This window comes from Pelobates fuscus, chromosome 6 (assembly GCF_036172605.1).
Source record: "Pelobates fuscus isolate aPelFus1 chromosome 6, aPelFus1.pri, whole genome shotgun sequence".
Taxonomy (NCBI): Eukaryota; Metazoa; Chordata; class Amphibia; order Anura; family Pelobatidae; genus Pelobates; species Pelobates fuscus.
Genome location: NC_086322.1, coordinates 213500661 through 213519440, shown reverse-complemented (window position 1 = coordinate 213519440; position 18780 = coordinate 213500661). Strand labels below are relative to the sequence as shown.

Below are 18780 nucleotides of genomic sequence, written 5' to 3'. Positions count from 1 at the left end.
TCACCTTCCAGCAGGACAATGACCCCAAACACACTGCTAAAGCAACACTTGAGTGGTTTAAGGGAAACATGTAAATGTGTTGGAATAGCCTAGTCAAAGCCCAGACCTCAATCCAATAGAAAATCTGTGGTCAGACAAAGATTGCTGTTCACAAACGCAAACCATCCAACTTGAAAGAGCTGGAGCAGTTTTGCAAGAAGGAATGGCCAAAAATCCCAGTGGTAAGATGTGGCAAGCTCATAGAGACTTATCCAAAGCGACTTGGAGCTGTGATTGCCGCAAAAGGTGGCTCTACAAAGTATTGACTTTAGGGGGGTAAATAGTTCTGCACATTGACTTTTCTGTTATTTTGTCCTATTTGTTGTTTGCTTCACAATAATAAAAATATATATAGTTATCTGGTAAAGAATTAATGAAAATGCCAGTGAGTGTATTCCACTGATCTTATGGAGGCCAGAAAATGTATGTGCTAGCACTCACCTGAGAGGACAGGCACCACACTGCACGGTAAGTAAAACTGTGCAGTAAGAGGAATAAATACATAAATATCACCAACCATGCAATACAAAATGAGAAAATAGGACTTGCTTGCAAAAAAAAAAAAAAAAAAAATGGACAGTTCATGTACACATACATTATCTAAATATATAAAATGAATGAACGCCTTACAGGCAAAAATCAAAAAAGCAGCAAAATGTGTGTGCAGAAAAATTACTAAATAAAAAAAATGGACATAAAAAAAAAAAAAAAAAAATTATCAATAATACCCAAAAAACGAAAACAGTTTTTTAAGAAGGATAAAGTTAACTACTCGACAAAACATTTGTTACCACCTAATGACCACAAAACTATCACTATCCATATTTGAAACGGTACTAAGTGGCACAATGTTAATCATAGCCACCAGACTCAAGACCCAATATTTAACGCTTATGTAACTTTGATCTATTGTCAATCTAAGTGTAATAATTTGACTGTATTGTATATCATTTTTGAACCAAATAAAGAAAATTTTAAAACCTAAAAAAAAAAAAAAAAGGTTCTATTCTTAAAAGGGACCTTCCAGCCCATTGGAGTGGTCTGGGTGCCAACTCCCACTACTCTTAACCCTGCAACTGTAATTATTGCAGTTTTTTTATAAACTGCAATAATTACATTGCAAGGTTAACTCCACCTCTAGTGGCTGTCTAGAGCCACTAGAGGTCACTTCCTGATTTCTAGCAAGGATTTTCCTTGCTAGAGCGTCGCTGGACGTCCTCACGCTGTGTGAGGACCTCCAGCGTCGCTCATTTCCCCATAGGAAAGCATTAAAATTCGTTTTCAATGCTTTCCTATGGGGAGACCTAATGCGCATTGCCGCGCATGCGCATTAGGTCTCCTCGGCCGGTGGGCGGGATCAGTCTTGCCCACCAGCCGACGGAATCAGAGGGAGGAGCGGCGCGGAGGAGGAGGCAGCGACGAGGGACATCGTCGCTGCCTCAGGTAAGTGACTGAAGGGGTTTTCACCCCTTCAGTAACCGGGGATTGATGGGTGGGAGGGAGAGGGTACCTCCAGTGCCAGGAAAACTGATTGTTTTCCTGGCACTGGAGTTTCCATTTAAGGAATAATAGGGAATAAATTACTACCACAAGTATAGAGGGTTATTCCAATTTCATTATTTTATAACCATCCTATAGATGGCACAGTAAGAAAGAATAAATAAAGCCTATGAAGCATTGGGTAGCATCCATTTTTAGCAAAAAAACTGCACCAAAAGCCTGCCCTCTCTGCTGCCACTGTGATAATTAGGAATTTTACTTCCTAATTAGTTACCCAGATATGGATGGCAATCATAATCTGTGTGCATCATGGTTCTCAAGCGAATATAAAAATTTCTGAAGTTTTGAGTGATAGGGCAGATAGGGGTAATCTCTGGAATTTGGAAAACATCTCATTAGGAATTCCACAAACTGAACCTGAATGTTGTTCACTGCAATTAAACACATTGCACAACGTTAGAGATTAGCTTTAAGAATGTCATATAACATATCTTCTTTACCATTCAATAGATGAAGTTAAAAGCTTTTTTTTTTTTTTTTAAGTTTGGTGCTATTCACTATTGCTTGAAGAATACCCGTTTTCAAATAATTCTTCAAATCAAACTGTGTTAATTCATGTAAATCACAATTAACAGAAACTAAAGGAATATTTTATATTTTGTTAGGATCTGCAGACAATTCCAGTTCTGAATGCATTCTGCGTGGAAGCTCTGAATGGGGTTTGTTTTAAAAAATAAAATAAAAAAAAGTAATAATTTCATCCCTCAAGGACGATAATAGCTGCAAGAGGAGCACAGGGCCCCATCAGTGGATCCTAAAACATTTGTTTTTAAATAAAAGCCAAAATTACTATTTGTATCTCTGTAATATGTCATGCAAACAGCAGAAGTAAAGAAATAATATAAATCCGTAATCTTAGTTTTCTTTAACAAATTATCAACTACATCGTACAAATAAAAAGCTATGGTAAATATATGGCTGATTTACTATGCAACACATCTTACAGTTTATGTACCCTTTATTTCTAGGCAAATCTATGTATATACCTATATACAGACATGTATACAAATTGCATGCACAAAATCATGTAAGTATTATTTAAAATAATTTTGCAAACCAAAATTAAGTTGCTTTAAAGACACAAAGTGAAAAAATATATCTTTGATGTTCTTCTTACAATGTAAGTACTGCTGGTATAAACACAATTCAGTGGTCTGTAAGGGACTTGGCATGTGCGTTTTAAATTACTAAGCAGGTATAGAGGAACCTCCAAAAAGCAAATATTTTTAATGAAGAACTAAATGCAGTTTGAGACATTAAATCAAATTCTGCACAATACATTTTTTTTGTAAATTAAATCACACATCCCCCCCCCCCCCCCCCAAAAAAAAAAAAACAACAACTTCAGAATTTTTTTTCTTGCCAATATACATACAGTAAACAGCATGTTCACCTGCCCAAAATGCTGGAACATCCACTCTAGTTTCAAGACTATCAAATTAAAGAAATTAAAAAAAAGAAAAGAAAAAACACTCCCCCAAAAAAGGAATAATACACATCCACAAATTGTCCTGCATACTGTGTAGGCTTCCACACACGTACTGCTCCAGTACTACTTCAGTTTAACGAATGATACACTTTTTGCTTTAATACTTTGCCAAAAATTGATTATGGTCAATAATCAGATAGCTTCAGTGAAACCCCAAGGAGTAAACACAGTTGGTATTAAGTTTTGGAAGGATAAGAAGACATATTAAGGCTGGGGCATTAAGCGTTCTAAGGAAACTCTATGGTAAAAATCCTCTGTAAACATCCTCGGTCCTAATTATATGATTATGGTTTGCCAGGAGTAACATCTGTGTAGTCTTTGAGCACACCAGCCAAGTGGTCATTGTGAGTCTTAAACCTTCTCTTCTTCTGTGAGTTGGATTTCTTCCGCTTCTGAACTGGGATCTACAAGACAGAGCAATTGCAAAGAGGCTTCAGGGTATCCTTTATATAATACAGCGATTAAGAACATTGCAAAATAGAGCAGTTAAAGTTTGACAAACACAGAAAAAGCACAATGCACGGCTTAGCTGATATAGGTCACATTTGTGTAAGACATTTAATGAATAACACTAAATAACAAACACATACCAGTATATCATAAGGGACAGGGTTCCTGAAACATTTGATATTAGGCGCTCTTCATTAAATGTCTTAAGTCAGGGCTCAACAAATCCCAGGCGCCAGGTTGCCATGGCGACTAAGAATTTTGTCCTGGTTGCCTGGGATTGGTTGACCTGTTCTCTTCTCATTCCAGGTGATGCTCTCTGTGTGCCAATGTACCAGGAGGTAGTGAAAGGATCTCTTTTCCTCCTGGCGCGGAGGCCGCACAGGGGAATGGCAAGCTGGTCTGGACATAAGGTAAAGTCTGCTCTGTTTGCTGCATGCCCGGCCTTCCCTCCCCCACCCCCCATTCCACATAGAGGGGATAGAGGGGGTAAGCGCACACAGGATAGGAAGGGTTTACTTGACCAAAGCCAGCACTGTTCTGGTTGTATTAACCATTTAAATAGATGTTATTTGTATGTATAGTTGTATAATTATTAGGGATCGACCGATATTGATTTTTTAGAGCCGATACCGATACCGATATCCTGTGAACTTTCAGGCCGATAGCCGATATAATTTGCCGATATTCTGTACATTTACCATTTTGGAAAATAAAAAACTATTTCTAAAGGTAAATGCACAAAATATACATGCCACGTGTAGTGGAGGCAGTGTGTTTAGACAGGGGAGCTGTGTATGTGTGTGTAGTGGATGCAGTGTTTGTGCAGTGTGTGTGTAGTGGATGCAGTGTTTGTGCAGTGTGTGTGTAGTGGATGCAGTGTGTGTAGTGGATGCAGTGTGTGTGTAGTGGATGCAGTGTGTGTGTAGTGGATGCAGTGTGTGTGTAGTGGATGCAGTGTGTGTGTAGTGGATGCAGTGTGTGTGTAGTGGATGCAGTGTGTGTGTGTAGTGGATGCAGTGTGTATATAATGCAGTGTGTGTTTGTATAGTGTGTGTGTGTTTGTATAGTGTGTGTATATAATGCAGTGTGTATATAATGCAGTGTGTGTATATAATGCAGTGTGTGTATATAATGCAGTGTGTATATAATGCAGTGTGTGTGTTTGTATAGTGTGTGTGTATATAATGCAGTGTGTGTGTGTATATAATGCAGTGTGTGTGTTTGTATAGTGTGTGTGTGTGTATAATGCAGTGTGTTTGTGTAGTGTTTATTATATATACACACTGCATTATATATGCACACACACTACACAAACACACTGAATTATAAACACAGTGTGTTTGTGTAGTGTATGTGTATAATAATAGTGTGTGTGTGAGGGGGCATTTTTTATTAAAACATTTTTTTTAAATTTTTATATTAAATTATTTATTTATTTTTTATATATTGAATTATTATCATTTATTTGTTGTTGTCCCCCCTCCCTGCTTGTTGCCTTGCCAGGGAGGGGGGATATGTTAATCCCTGGTGGTCCAGTGGCATTGGCTTAGCTGGGGGAGGGGAGGGAAGTGGGGTGGGCAGCAAGCGTTTACTCACCTCCGTGCAGCTCCTCCAGCTCCCCAGTGTAAATCTCGCGAGACCCGCGGCCGTCAGAGCTGGCTGCGGGTCTCGCGAGATTTACACTGGGGAGCTGGAGGAGCTGCTGGGAGGTGAGTAAACGCTTGCTGCCCGCCCCCCCAGGACCGCCGGACTTGTAATGAGCCCGGCGGTCCTGGGAGGTATTATCGGCAATATCGGTATCTATATTGGCCGATACCGATATTGCCGAAAATGCAGAATATCGGCCGATTATATCGGTAAAACCGATAATCGGTCGATCCCTAATAATTATCAGTAAGAAAAAGGAGTACTTTATCTTCTTTTGCAGATTCAGAAAAGCTTACAAAAGTTTAGGTGCTGAGGCTGAGGGTGGTGGGGAGGGTGGGGAGGCTGAGGTTATTGGGGAGGGTGGGGAGGCGGAGGGTGGTGGGGCTGAGGTTATTGGGGAGGGTGGGGAGGCTGAGGGTGGTGTGGGGTGCTGAGGCTGGTGAGGGTGGTGGGGAGGGTGGTAGGGAGGCTGAGTCCAGACACACAGACACTCACACTCACACTCACTAAGCCTAGAGTTATCTGACTTCAGCAATCAATTAAGATGCACAATAGAGGACGCTAATTAACATTTCAAATTAGGAAGACATACCCATAAATATAGCAAACAGAATAAAGACTATAAATACACAACAATGAGTTTAAAAAGAAAAAAAAAATCTGAGGTGTATAATAAATAAAATATACAACTGGATTATGATTTAAAAAAAACAAACAAAAAACATAGCACAGTGTATTTTACAAAACATAATGGTTATTTCAATTATACGTGTAGTTCATTTGAGAACTTTGTTATATATGTTGCAAAAAAAAAAAAAAAAAAGAGGTTTTTAAATTGAAATAAAGATGAACTTACAACTTTCTTTGGTCCGGACTCTTGCATGGAGGTAATTCCCTGTCTTTTGAGGTATTCCTCAATCTTTTCATCATCCATAGAATCCACTGGGACACTCCGCCACAACTTCTGAAATTCTACAATCAAATTGAGAAGCACAAATAACTAAACCAGTAAACACATACAGCACAATAAACACAAAACAGAATTAAGGTTAGTCAAAATGTGTAGAAATACATTTTCCTGGCAGACAACGGACCTACAATCCTGCAAAGTTGATTCTACTTGCCTTACAAAGCAACCCCCTGACTCTGAATAAAACAGAACCACAGCTAAATTTGTCTTACTGAGTCTGGCAGATGAATTTCATCTAAGGTGCCAAGCGACCAAACCAATGAAAGGGTGAGGGGGGGGGAGGGGGGGGGTGAGGGGGAAGGTAGGGGGGAAAGGAGGAAAAGGGGGAGGAGATAGAGAGGGGGGAAGATAGAGGAGGAATAGTACCAATCTCATTTAGACCTGGCCCCAACCTCTGTGACATGACGCATCAAGGAAGTAATAACCAGTTAGCCCATCTACTCTGCCCTTTGTGAAAACTCAGAAAGCTAATTACATCTGCTTCAGGTTGCTTAACATGCATACGGTAAATCATTTAAAAATACAGGCATACAATTGTAAGCACAATATTTTGATAGAAAGCAGCTAGATTGAGTTACAAATGTATTTTATATAAACTTATGAAAATGTAACTCACACAGTGATGTATGTGTTGAAAGAATCAATATTTTATTACAATGAAAGATGCGTATTTGGCAGAATTGTACTTACTATGCTGGAGCATACAGGCAAGAAAACCAATCTGCCAACGGGAAAAGTTTATGAATGTGATCCTTAAATAAACACTTCAAAACAACTATAGTACTTAAACATGCTGAAGTGCTTTATATCAAAGAGTAAGGCCTCTTATCCTCATTTTTACAAAAAAAGTGCAGATTTCAATAGAAATTAGCAATTTTACAAATTAACCTTGTTACACCCTCTGGCTGTCAATCAGATAAATGGCTCTGTTACTTCCTGGTTTGGTTAGCTCAGTGGATCTAATCTCAAGAGGCAACAATTGCCCACTGCACCTGCCTTGTAATAACTTCTCATTAAGCTGCACTGGGAAGCCTGATTGGACAACCACAGAACGTCTGGGAAAGGGAAGAAATGGAGAGCTTGCAAAGACTTCAGACAAGAGATATGCAGTGTTTGCAAGCTGCTTTAGATATACATTGAGAAAAAAATGCAGCAATAAATTCATGCATGATTTACTTGGGTATTTAAATGATTAAAGTTCCAATCTGCGTCAAGTAAATAATGGTAGTACTAGTGCAGTATAAATGCATAATCTTAGCTTTTGCCTTTCACCTTCTCTTGACAAATAATCATCACAATCTGGTCCCTAAACACTCTATGCCACTATAATATGCCAGCATTGTAGAATATGTTGGCGCTTTTTAAATGCCAGTAATAAAAAAAACAAAAGTCCTACGACAAAATTATTCTGTTGTTGGTCCTTTAGCGGCTAAAATCCATACCTACCATCAGCACTAACCAAAGTTTTTTGAAATATGGATATCATAAGAAAATTTTGCAAAGGAACTACATCACTACATTACCTGTATTTCTAGGATTAACAAAGGAATCAAATAAAACCGAAGGTTTCAATAAAAAAGATCTTTAAGGGTTCTCTGTACCTTACTGAAATCTATTGATATAATAAATGTAAGCTCTATGGGTCAAATACCTACTACGTATATAACTGCACTTACTGAACCTACTGTAATGCAATATGCACAGAATCTAGAGGCCATACATAGTCATGTTTTCAAAGTCACATGAATCTAGGGGAAATAGAAATGTGATTGCTGCCACCAAGTGGACACTAGTGTGAATAGCACAAAGCAAATCGCAAAATATCTGAGAAGTGAAAAAAAGAAACAGAAAAACAAAACAACACAATTATAAGGAGGATCTTCTTCTTCTTATTATTATTATTATTACACTTGACAAATAGTCCTCAACTAGAGCTTTTAAGCATAGGTTTTGCCCAAAAGGAACACTCCAGTGTCAGGAACACAGACGTGTATTCTTGACACTATTGTTTTTTAACACTATTGTTGGTGACCACCCCCCACCCCCCTTGCTCCTGTTAAATAAGTAAAAAAAAAAAAAAAAACTGAAAAACAAAAACAAAACAAAACCAAGCACCTTTATTCCAGCTCTGCATGGGCCCACTGACACTGGCTTTGCCTCTCTGGCACACATCATCAAAATTGATCATCTAACCCAGGGGTTCTCAGCCTTGTCCTCAAGGACCCCCTACCAGTCCAGGGTTTAGGGATTACCTGGGTGTGTCTAAAGTGTTTAGAAAAAAAACAAAAACAAAAAAAAAAACACCTTAGAGTCTAAGGTGTTTTTTTTCCCCTTTTTCTAAACACCTTAGACACACCCAGGTAATCCCCAAATCCTGGACTGGTAGGGGGTCCTGAGGACTGGGTTGAGAACCCCTGATAACCCAATCCAATGCTTTCCAGTAGGAAAACATTGGGAGACTATCACGTATGCGCGGCAAAACGCTGCGCCAATCAGCATCTCCTCATACAGATGCATTGAGGAACATTTACTACCTCCACGCAGAGTGTGGGGAAGCTGAATAAGGAAGCACCTCTAGCAGCCATCTGAGTGACTGCCACTAGAGGTATGACTGTTCCTTTAATTTTGTGTTTCCACGGCCTGTTTCCCAACAACTATGGCACAGTCAATAAGCTTGAATATTTATCATATTTTGTCATTGTCCGCATCTGAGCTCATAATGATTAAATTAATTGCCTAGTTGTTGACATAAAGTTATTTCTAGCTAGCTAGATATAACATTTATAGTCCTCTTTACACCGGAATAAGGTTATGACTGTAGTATTCAGTAGGTGCTCACAAAACAAATTTTACATTACATTTTACAAGCACAAGAGAATATAAAAGCCACATGTGACAGGGTAACCTCTTACCTTCATCTACAGAGAATTGGCAGCTTTTGTCATTGTAGAAAAGGATCTTCTTTTTGTCTGGTCGTGTTACAAACACAATCTGGTCCCCCAGTGCCTAAATGCAAATTTAAAAAGATAAGAACAATTCAATATATATTTCCCAAACAACATGAGACTAAAACATCTCTATATTCTCAGACAAACTACTAGAACGAAAATGGGAATGTTCCAACAAAAAGATAAACTATATAGAACATGTTAATAATACACCCAGTGTCCACTTTATTAGGCTCTCCTTTCTTTACAGTCTGAATTCTTGTTCCTTGAGAGTAACAAGGTAATGGATAGACTGATTTACATTTTCTGGTCCATGCGGACATGATAGCAGTACGCAGTTTTTACAGATCTGTACACTGCACAATCATGCTGTGAATGCGCCTTTCCATCACATCCCACTGGACTTAATTCTAGTGATGGTGTAGGCCACTAGAGAACGTCAAGCTCATTGTCATTGTTCGTTAAACCAGTTTGTGATGATAGGTGCTTTGCAACGTGGTGCATTATGCTGCAATTAATCCATTGGAAGGTTGGTTGAATTTCTATAAAGGGATGTACACGATCAGCAACAGTACTCAGGCTGTGGCATTTAAACAATGTGCAATTGGTGTTATAAGAGTAACGTGTTCCAAGAAATCATTCTCCACACCCTCACACCACCAACACCAGCCAGAATCATCAACAAGGCAGGATGGACTCATGTTTATGTCTAAGTCCAAACCCATCCTCCTGCGTGTGACAGTAGTAATCGAGAGTCATTAGAACAGGAAACATTTTTCCAATCAACTACTTCTAGCTAGTTTTTATTTTCCATATCCCATTGTAGCAGGGTATCTCTGCTCTTAAAAGACAGGAGTGAAAAGCATTGTGATTTCCTGTTACTACAGCTCAATCACGCAAAGGTTCAACATGCAGTGCATTCAGAGGCACTTTACTGCATAGTATAGTCATCACTGTTGCCTTCCTGTCAATTTGAACAGTTTTCAATGCACAGGACAGCTGCTCCCCCCCCCCACCCTCCTCAGTATTCTATGTAAGCTCTAGAACAGGGTAGGCACTCAAGAAGTTGAGAACTACAACTCCCATGATGCACTTACAGCCATAATGCCTGCAAAGAATCAAGTGAGATGTAGTCCAAAACATCTGGCATGGCAAAGGTTGCCAACTCTAAAGACTGTTGTGCAGTTTTTGAGACACTCAAGAAAATTATTGCGCCAGATATTTTATCTGTCACTTAGATCATATTTTTGTCCCACTTTAAGGGTCGGCTTTGAATCAAAACTGAATCTCTTGACCATGTGTCATGCTTTTATACACCTAGTTGGTGACATATGCTTGGCTTATAAGATATTTGCATTAACAAGGAGTTGTAAAGGTAATTTTGTTGTGGAAAGAAGTCTTACCTATGTGAAGGCCCAATGCCTTAGAAACTATAGCTGCAAAAAGTATGCTTAGGTATGCTATGGACATGATTAAAGGGACTCTCCAGTGCCAGGAAAACATATCCGTTTCTCCCTCTCCCTCCCAACCCCATCCCACGCTGCTGAAGGGGTTAAAATCCCTTCAGTGACTTACCGGTGTCCAGCGCTGATGTCCCTCGGCACTGGGTCAGGCTCCGTCTACTCTCCTCCCCGGCCAACATCAGCCGGCGGGAAAGACCTAATGCGAATGGCTCCCCATAGGAAAGCATTATTCCATGCTTTCCTATGGAGATTACGGCGACGCTTTTGGTGCTCACATAGCGTGAGGATGTCCAGCATCGCTTACATAGTTACATAGTTAGATAGCTGAAAAGAGACTTGCGTCCATCAAGTTCAGCCTTCCTCACACCTGTTTTTTGCTGTTGATCCAAAAGAGAAAAAAAAAAAAACAAAAAAAAAAAAACCCCAGTTTGAAGCACAATTTTGCAACAAGCTAGGACAAAAAATTCCTTATTGACCCCAGAATGGCAGTCAGATTTATCCTTGAATCAAGCAGTTATTACCCTACATTGAAAGATTATATCCTTGAATATTCTGTCTTTGCAAGTATGCATCTAGTAGCTGTTTGAACATCTGTATGGACTCTGATAAAACCACTTCTTCAGGCAGAGAATTCCACATCCTGATTGTTCTTACAGTAAAAAAACCTTTCCTTTGCCTTAGACGAAATCTTCTTTCTTCCAGTCTAAACGCATGGCCTCGTGTCCTATGTAAAGTCCGGTTTGTGAATAGATTTCCACACAATGGTTTGTATTGGCCCCGAATATATTTGTATAATGTTATCATATCCCCTCTCAGGCGACGTTTTTCTAAACTAAATAGGTTTAAATTTGTTAACCTTTCTTCATAGCTGATATGTTCCATTCCTTTTATTAATTTTGTAGCCCGCCTCTGCACTTTTTCTAGTGCCATGATATCCTTCTTTAGAACAGGTGCCCAAAATTGCACAGCATATTCAATATGTGGTCTTACCAGTGATTTATAGAGAGGCAAAATGATATTCTCGTCCCGAGAATGAATGCCCTTTTTCATGCATGACAATACCTTACTGGCCTTGGCCACTGCGGATTGACATTGCACATTGTTGCATAGTTTGTTGTCTATAACAATTCCCAAGTCCTTTTCGTGTGTTGTTATCCCTAATTCGCTTCCATTAAGGGTATACGTTGCTTGTGTATTTGGGGTGATCATTGCTGGCGGGCAAACCTGGTTTCCTATTTCCGTTATATTGATGACTTATTTTTTATTTGGCAAGGCTCAGAAATGTCTCTTAAACTGTTTTTAGACCATTTAAATGTGAATGATAGAGGTATTGTTTTAACTTCAGAATTCAGCAATACGTCAGTGAATTTTTTAGATTTAAATATCTTTATCCAAGACGGATGCATCCAAACAAAAACTTTTTTTAAAGAAGTTTGTACAAATACAATAATAGATCAGACAAGTTGCCACCATAAACCCTGGTTGGATGGCATCCCAAAAAGCCAATTTCTTCGCCTCCACCGTAATTGCTCATCTACAGCTGATTTTATTGCCCAATCTACCTCATTGAAAAATATGTTTTTAGAAAAAAACTATGAAGTAAATAAATTAGATGTAGCTCTGGAGTCGGTAAAAGAGAAAGAAAGAAAAGAGCTCCTAACATATAAAGTGAAAAAAGCAGATCCCCCACAATTGCCTATTATCTTAGATTTTAACAACAAGAATAAAACCTTAAAGAAAATCATAAACAAACACTGGCACATTCTGAAACAAGACGACCTTTTAAAAGACTACATCCCAGATAGACCTAATGTTATATTTAGAGGAGCGCCGAATTTCAAAACAATGCTTACCAAAAATTATACAAAAAAAAGTGTACAACAAAAAAAGAATTTTTTATCTAAACCTAAAGGTTGTTTTAAGTGTAACAATTGTATTGTATGCAGAACCACAAAAGGTACCACAAATTCTAAAATTACTAATTTTTCTTCTAATATTACAAAAACCTCTTATCCTATTAAAGACTTCATTGGCTGTAACACTAAAGGGGTGATATACCTATTGGAATGCCCATGTGGATTACAGTACGTGGGCATGACTAAGAGATGTCTCAAAGTAAGAGTGGCAGAACACTGCCGTAACATAAAAAGGGGCTATGACAACCACTCAGTCTCTAAGCACTTTATGATACACAATAAAGACCCGACACTTCTGAAAGTCATTGGGATAGAACATGTTACCCTCCCATGGAGAGGAGGTAACATTACCAATATCCTGGGCAAAAGAGAAATGTATTGGGTCTTTCAACTCAGAACCCTTGCCCCACAAGGACTTAATGCAGAATTTGATCTTTTTAACTTTTTATAATATACTATATCATTATTTCTCTCTTCTCTGCTCTTTATATCCAAATCCCTTTATTCATATTCATATATATTCCATATTTATTTATTTATTTTTTTATTTATTTTCCCGTTATTTATTATTATTATTATTTTCCTATTATTATCTCTAAATTTATTTTTATTCTTTTCTATTTTTATCTAATTTTTATTTTTATTTTTATTTTTAATTTAATTTTATTTTTATTATTTTTACCTATATATATTTTCTCTCACATTATTTTCTTATATTCTGCTGCTCCAGTATAAGTTACAATTTTTCTTATTCTTACTTTTCTTCTTCTATGACTATTTTATTTATATTCATTTCCCACTACTTACTCAGAAGTTATCTCTGTTTGTTTATAAGGCAACTATCTAGTTTGTACATATTCTTGTCATCCCTGTAGATCCATTACACTTACACACATACCCACTTTACATATTTACATATTCATACTCTGTCCACATATACACATTTCTCTCTCTTCACTTTTTGTTACTATTCCAAAGTTTGCTTTCTTTCCCCTCTCTTTTTTTCCTTTTATTTTCATTATGCTCGTTTTTATTTTTTATTTTTCCCTGTACATTTTATTTCCATTTCTTTATGCTGCCTGCTCGTTTACCTAGACGGAGGTGTGCTTTGTTGTGCCGACCTCCGTCTAGACTACATTGCCCAATGCCCATTGCGGTATACCACGTGATCGCGGATGATCGCGATCACGTGTCTATCTGACTACATTGCCCAATGCTCATTGCGGTATACCACGTGATCGCGGACGATCGCGATCACGTGTCTAGTTGTCCTTCCCACACATCCGGTCCTCCCATGCCCCTTGCTGTGCACTACATTACCCAAAAGTCTTTAGGGAACTCCATGTGATCGCGGCTATCCGCGATCACGTGATTGAGTACTCCCTTCTCATTAATTATCCTTCTTACTTAATAACACTCGTTTTAAGTTAATATTAAGGGTTTTATTTATATTTTTTTATTATTATCATTAAAGACTTGTATTTTTTCTGTTCTAATATGTTTTTGTATTTTATACTGTGTATTGATGACGTCATTTTGGCGCTAAAATTTGAATAAGCATTTGTTTTCTTAGCTTATTTAAGCATCTATGTACCAGGCTGATTTTTACTATTGCCAGTTGATAAAGCCCTGTGTGGCGAAACGCGTTTTGGCTGTTTTTATATATTTATTATCTTATTAAAGGAATATTGGTTTTACCTAGAATTACTTTGCCATATATCCTTTATTTATTTATTTATTTATTTTACCTGGTCATATACTACTGTGAAGCTGATACCTGCTAAAGAATCCTAGGTGGGGACTATACCACCCAAACGAATAGATTGAGCAGTATATCCTGCTCATCCAAATGTGAGTACCTGCATTTCTACTATTTATACTCATTTTTATCATATCTACAGTGAGCTCTATATTTGGTTGTTTTTTTGTTTTTTTTTCCCCTTTTTTTTTATACCGAGGAATTACCTTCACCTTATCCCGCCAGTGGGGGGCAGACGCCACTGAATGCTTATTATACTTGAGCTAGTTTATGCTCAATAATAGGTGAGTAATATACCTCTCCTATATTCACCCTGCTCTTATTGGTCCTCAGTTTGCACTATTGGATTTTCTTTATTTTGTCTTTCCATGTATACCACGGAGTCAAGACACCCCATGAATTAGAAGACTCATTCTCTTCATTGGAAATCCCTACATACCAAGCCTTCCACTTATTTATTGGAATATACAAGCAGACTATTAAGTATTGGGACTATTCATTATAACTGTTCCGTTCCTTACTGTAAGAGTGTATGCAAGTGATATTAATATTAATAATTTTATTCCTATTCATTTTGTCTTTCTGATCTGGTTATATTTTATATTTTTATTTATTTATTTTACATTGTTATTACACATCCATTTGTATCCAGCGCGACCTATTATTGCGTTTTTGCCATTTTTCCTTTGAGGCTATTAGAGGGAACCTCATACCCATAGGTTGCAGCTTTCGATTTGTTCACAGTCCTATTAGATCACTCAGCGCTGATCCAATACCTATCTGTTGCTTGTGTATTCTTTACGCCGAAGTGCATAACTTTGCATTTTTCAACATTAAATTTCATCTGCCATTTGAGTGCCCAGTCCTCCAGTCTATCTAAATCCTTCTGCAGCAAAGTAATATCTTGCTCACATTGTATTATTTTACAAAGTTTTGTGTCATCTGCAAACACTGAAACATGACTTTCAATGCTGTCTTCAAGATCATTTATAAAAATGTTAAATAGAAGGGGTCCCAGAACAGACCCCTGAGGGACACCACTTGCCACCTCTGTCCAGCTTGAAAATTTACCATTAACGACAACTCTTTGTATTCTGTTTTTAAGCCAATGTTCTACCCAAGAACAAGCATTTTCATCGAGACCGATTTCCTTGAGTTTGAACACTAATCTTTTGTGTGGAACTGTATCAAATGCCTAAGAACACGGAAGTCCCTCTAGTGGCTGTCGGATAAGACAGCCACTAGAGGAGGAGTTAACCCTGCAAGGTAATCATTGCAGTTTATAAAAACTGCAATAATTACAGTTGTAGGGTTAAGGGTAGTGGGAGTTGGCACCCAGACCACTCCAATGGGCAGAAGTGGTCTGGGTGCCTGGAGTGTCCCTTTAAGTTAAACATATACCCTATTACTTTATATCAAGCTAGCCCACTGTATAGTTTGTTTCTTGTGCCCAATGTGTATGCAGACAGTCATGTCTAAAATAATTAAACTCTCGCCGGACGTAGCACTACTGGTCCAAAGCCTAGCCCCGCCCACCGTCAGCGGCGGAATGGGGACTCAGGGGGGAGCGGATACACTGTGAAGACGAACTTACACAGGACCCTACCAATGGGCAAACGGGAAGAACTAAGACCTTAGGGGCGGGAATAGGGGGGTTTACTATTAGACGACAGGTGGACAGACTCCCCCCCTCGGCCCCCGAAACCAGAATACAAACTACCCCATATCACACGGGGGAAAACCAAGATGGGAAACAACACCATTCACCACCACTGGTCTACCACAGCCCAGAACATACACACTGCACCCCCACGCAGGGATCCTCCATGCAACCACCACAGCACATACACACATACAAACATACAAACCACAACAATACAACGATACCCCAAATCACGGGGTCAACCGTATGAAAACAACATCGAGGACCTCACTAGACAGCAGATTAGATACCTAACATCCCCTGGAATAGCTCACGCCAAACAACCGCTCCAACGACCACGTAGCTACCTGGTGTTGAGGGGACCGTGGGAGCTGGAGGGGAAACAGCAATCTCAGGGGCGAACATGACCCCACACTAGCCCTCAAATGACACACACAACATATGCTCTACAGAAGCAAACGCAGAGGATTAACCCCCCCCCCCCTCCGACTCCCAGGGGAGTCAGGCAACTGGCCAATACGAACCATGGACACAAGGGGGTCAAAAGGGGAGACGCACCACACGGCACATCACTCCACACATACAACACCACACAGACTCAGATAAACACGAATGGCAACACTATCACATAAAGTTATAAATGTAAAGCAATAAATAATAAAGGAAAAAACATATTTTGGTAAACGACTAGGTAATGAAAATAAAAACGAAATGATAAATAATAACGCTATGACAGACCCACTGTGGTCACGCTTACCAATTGTTGAAGGGACTTCTTCGTCCCGTTGTTCATACGCACTTAAGTTAACACTTAACACTCCACTAATTATATATAGGCAAACTGGTTAATAAGGTTTTTAGGACCACATGGAGCAAGGTACCCACTTTCACTCTACGAACGAATGTATGCCTAACTAAAGTGGAGCTGCGTATCCAAATCATATGTTATTGATGTCACCCACATGGGGACCTGCGTGTCCCACTGCTATATCATCTGACTGCCATGTTTGCTTATCTATTCTGTTCATACCTTAAAATAAAAAGTGACTTTACAAATATAAATAATAATAAGAAGGTAAACCTGAAGATACTGGTTGCACACTATATTCAGTATGTCCAAGGCCACCAGCATTGTGTAGATACGAAAGGAGCAATACCTTAATGGCTTTCTGTGCATTAGGAAGTCCTTCCTCTATGTCATCTAACAAAATGCCCCCCAGTCCTCTTTGGTCGTGTTTATCCAGTAGCCTCAATAGAGCCTTTTTGTCTTTCAAGTTGTACTTGGGCTTGAAAGAATATTTCCCATCAGTAATTTCTATTTTGGGGTTGTTCACTAGAGCCTGAAAGAGAGAAAATGGGAAAAATATAAAATAGATCTAAACTGCAATTGTGCAGCCAATAGAGCAGCACAATAAATAAAACTATACATAAATTAACAACAACCTAGTTAATTGTATGATGCCAGGTAAGCTTTCTGCAAAGAAACAAAAACAAAACACTTGCACCGTTGTTTCATCAATCTTATTGTAATCGAAGTGGTGATAGTGGTGGCATGGCCCTAGAAATCACAGTACAGTTTGCGCTCTCTACAAATGAAACTTGTAGACCATCCACTTGTGTGCAAGACAAACAGGGCTGGCAATGGTGATTTGAAAACATGAACTGAAGTAGTACTTAAACTTAATAGAAGTAGCTTACAGGAACACGCCAAGCACCATAAGCACTGGTGCCCCCCTTTATTGCAAGGAGTCAAAATGTTTTATAACAATCTGACTGCTTACCTGGGAGGCTAAGCTGCAAGGTTATAGTGACCCTTTAAGAACGGAGATAGAGAGATATATCACATATGGGCATAGTCTTGATTTACAATAATCCAAATAAATTATCTGCAGTACATATAAGCATCTAAATTTTTCCATTAAATCTTCAATGAGACCGGTTACACTTATAATAAACTGTTCCTCGTTGGTATACTTTGGGACAGATATTCTGTATATATTGGAGGATGGAGATAAGTGCTGTGGGTTTATTGACAAGTGCCCGCTTTCTCATTCTCTCTACCCAGTAAAAACATTAATTTGCTAATCACAAACAATTAATTAAGCCCTGGTGTGCTGGAAACGATATAAATAGGGATGCTATAACAAAGTCAACAATTACATCACTGGGTTTCGAAGATCAAGGGTACATTAAAAAAAGTGTCCATTAAGTTGCAATCCTGTTTTAGACAGTGTTAAAAAAGGTACCCATCCAGTTTTCTTTTTAGATCGAGTGTATAGCAAGAAAGATATTCAAATAGTTGGATGTACCTTGCTGCATTCTCAGAGGCAGGATTTCTTAAACAGCATGGTAAAAGCCAAGCTTACCTCGGACATGAGCCATTGCTTTTGCTTTATGCCAATGTCAAGGTGTTGGGTTTCATCCAGGATTTCTTCAAGTGTTAGTGGATATGTGTCACCCCTCTGGTGACGTGTCTGTAAGGAATTTTAAACACAATGGGTATTGAAATATAGGTCATAGAGGGTTCATTCATGTACAATCAGGTTCCTTGTATTTTTGTTTTTAAACAAGCAGAGGCAATGGAATATCTTTCCTAAAGATCGTTTTTTTATCCTTAACAATATGCTAGCTAGAATACAACTGGCAATGAGATCAGTAACGCAACCCCGGAGAAACAGAACTGATTGGAACTGCAAGATGGTGGCACTGTGTTTAGTGGAGCCACAATTTAGTTTATCTCCAACTTATTCTCCTGCTTACCAAACCACCCACAAGCCTATAAATACACCAGACATGTCATAATGGAACCTTTCTCCATATGAATGAAACCAAAACCTATAAAATGGCTTAAAATGCGTTGGTGCCCAGAACATCCA

General features: G+C 38.7%; 2 protein-coding genes across 2 annotated transcripts in view; one reads left to right on the top strand and one right to left on the bottom strand.

Moving 5' to 3' along the window:
- SMIM18 (small integral membrane protein 18) overlaps positions 1-18780 on the top strand; it is a 290872-nt gene that overhangs the window by 251139 nt on the left and 20953 nt on the right. The gene's annotated exons all lie outside the window — the stretch shown is intronic.
- Positions 2945-18780, bottom strand: part of GTF2E2 (general transcription factor IIE subunit 2) — a 43301-nt gene continuing 27465 nt past the window's right edge. The window contains exons 4-8 of the mRNA XM_063458729.1: positions 18271-18378; positions 17062-17244; positions 9068-9161; positions 6042-6157; positions 2945-3492 (exon numbers count right to left, since the gene is read on the bottom strand). Of these exons, the coding sequence (XP_063314799.1) occupies positions 3373-3492; positions 6042-6157; positions 9068-9161; positions 17062-17244; positions 18271-18378 (621 nt within the window). The 3' untranslated portion in view covers positions 2945-3372. The remainder of the gene's footprint in view (positions 3493-6041; positions 6158-9067; positions 9162-17061; positions 17245-18270; positions 18379-18780) is intronic.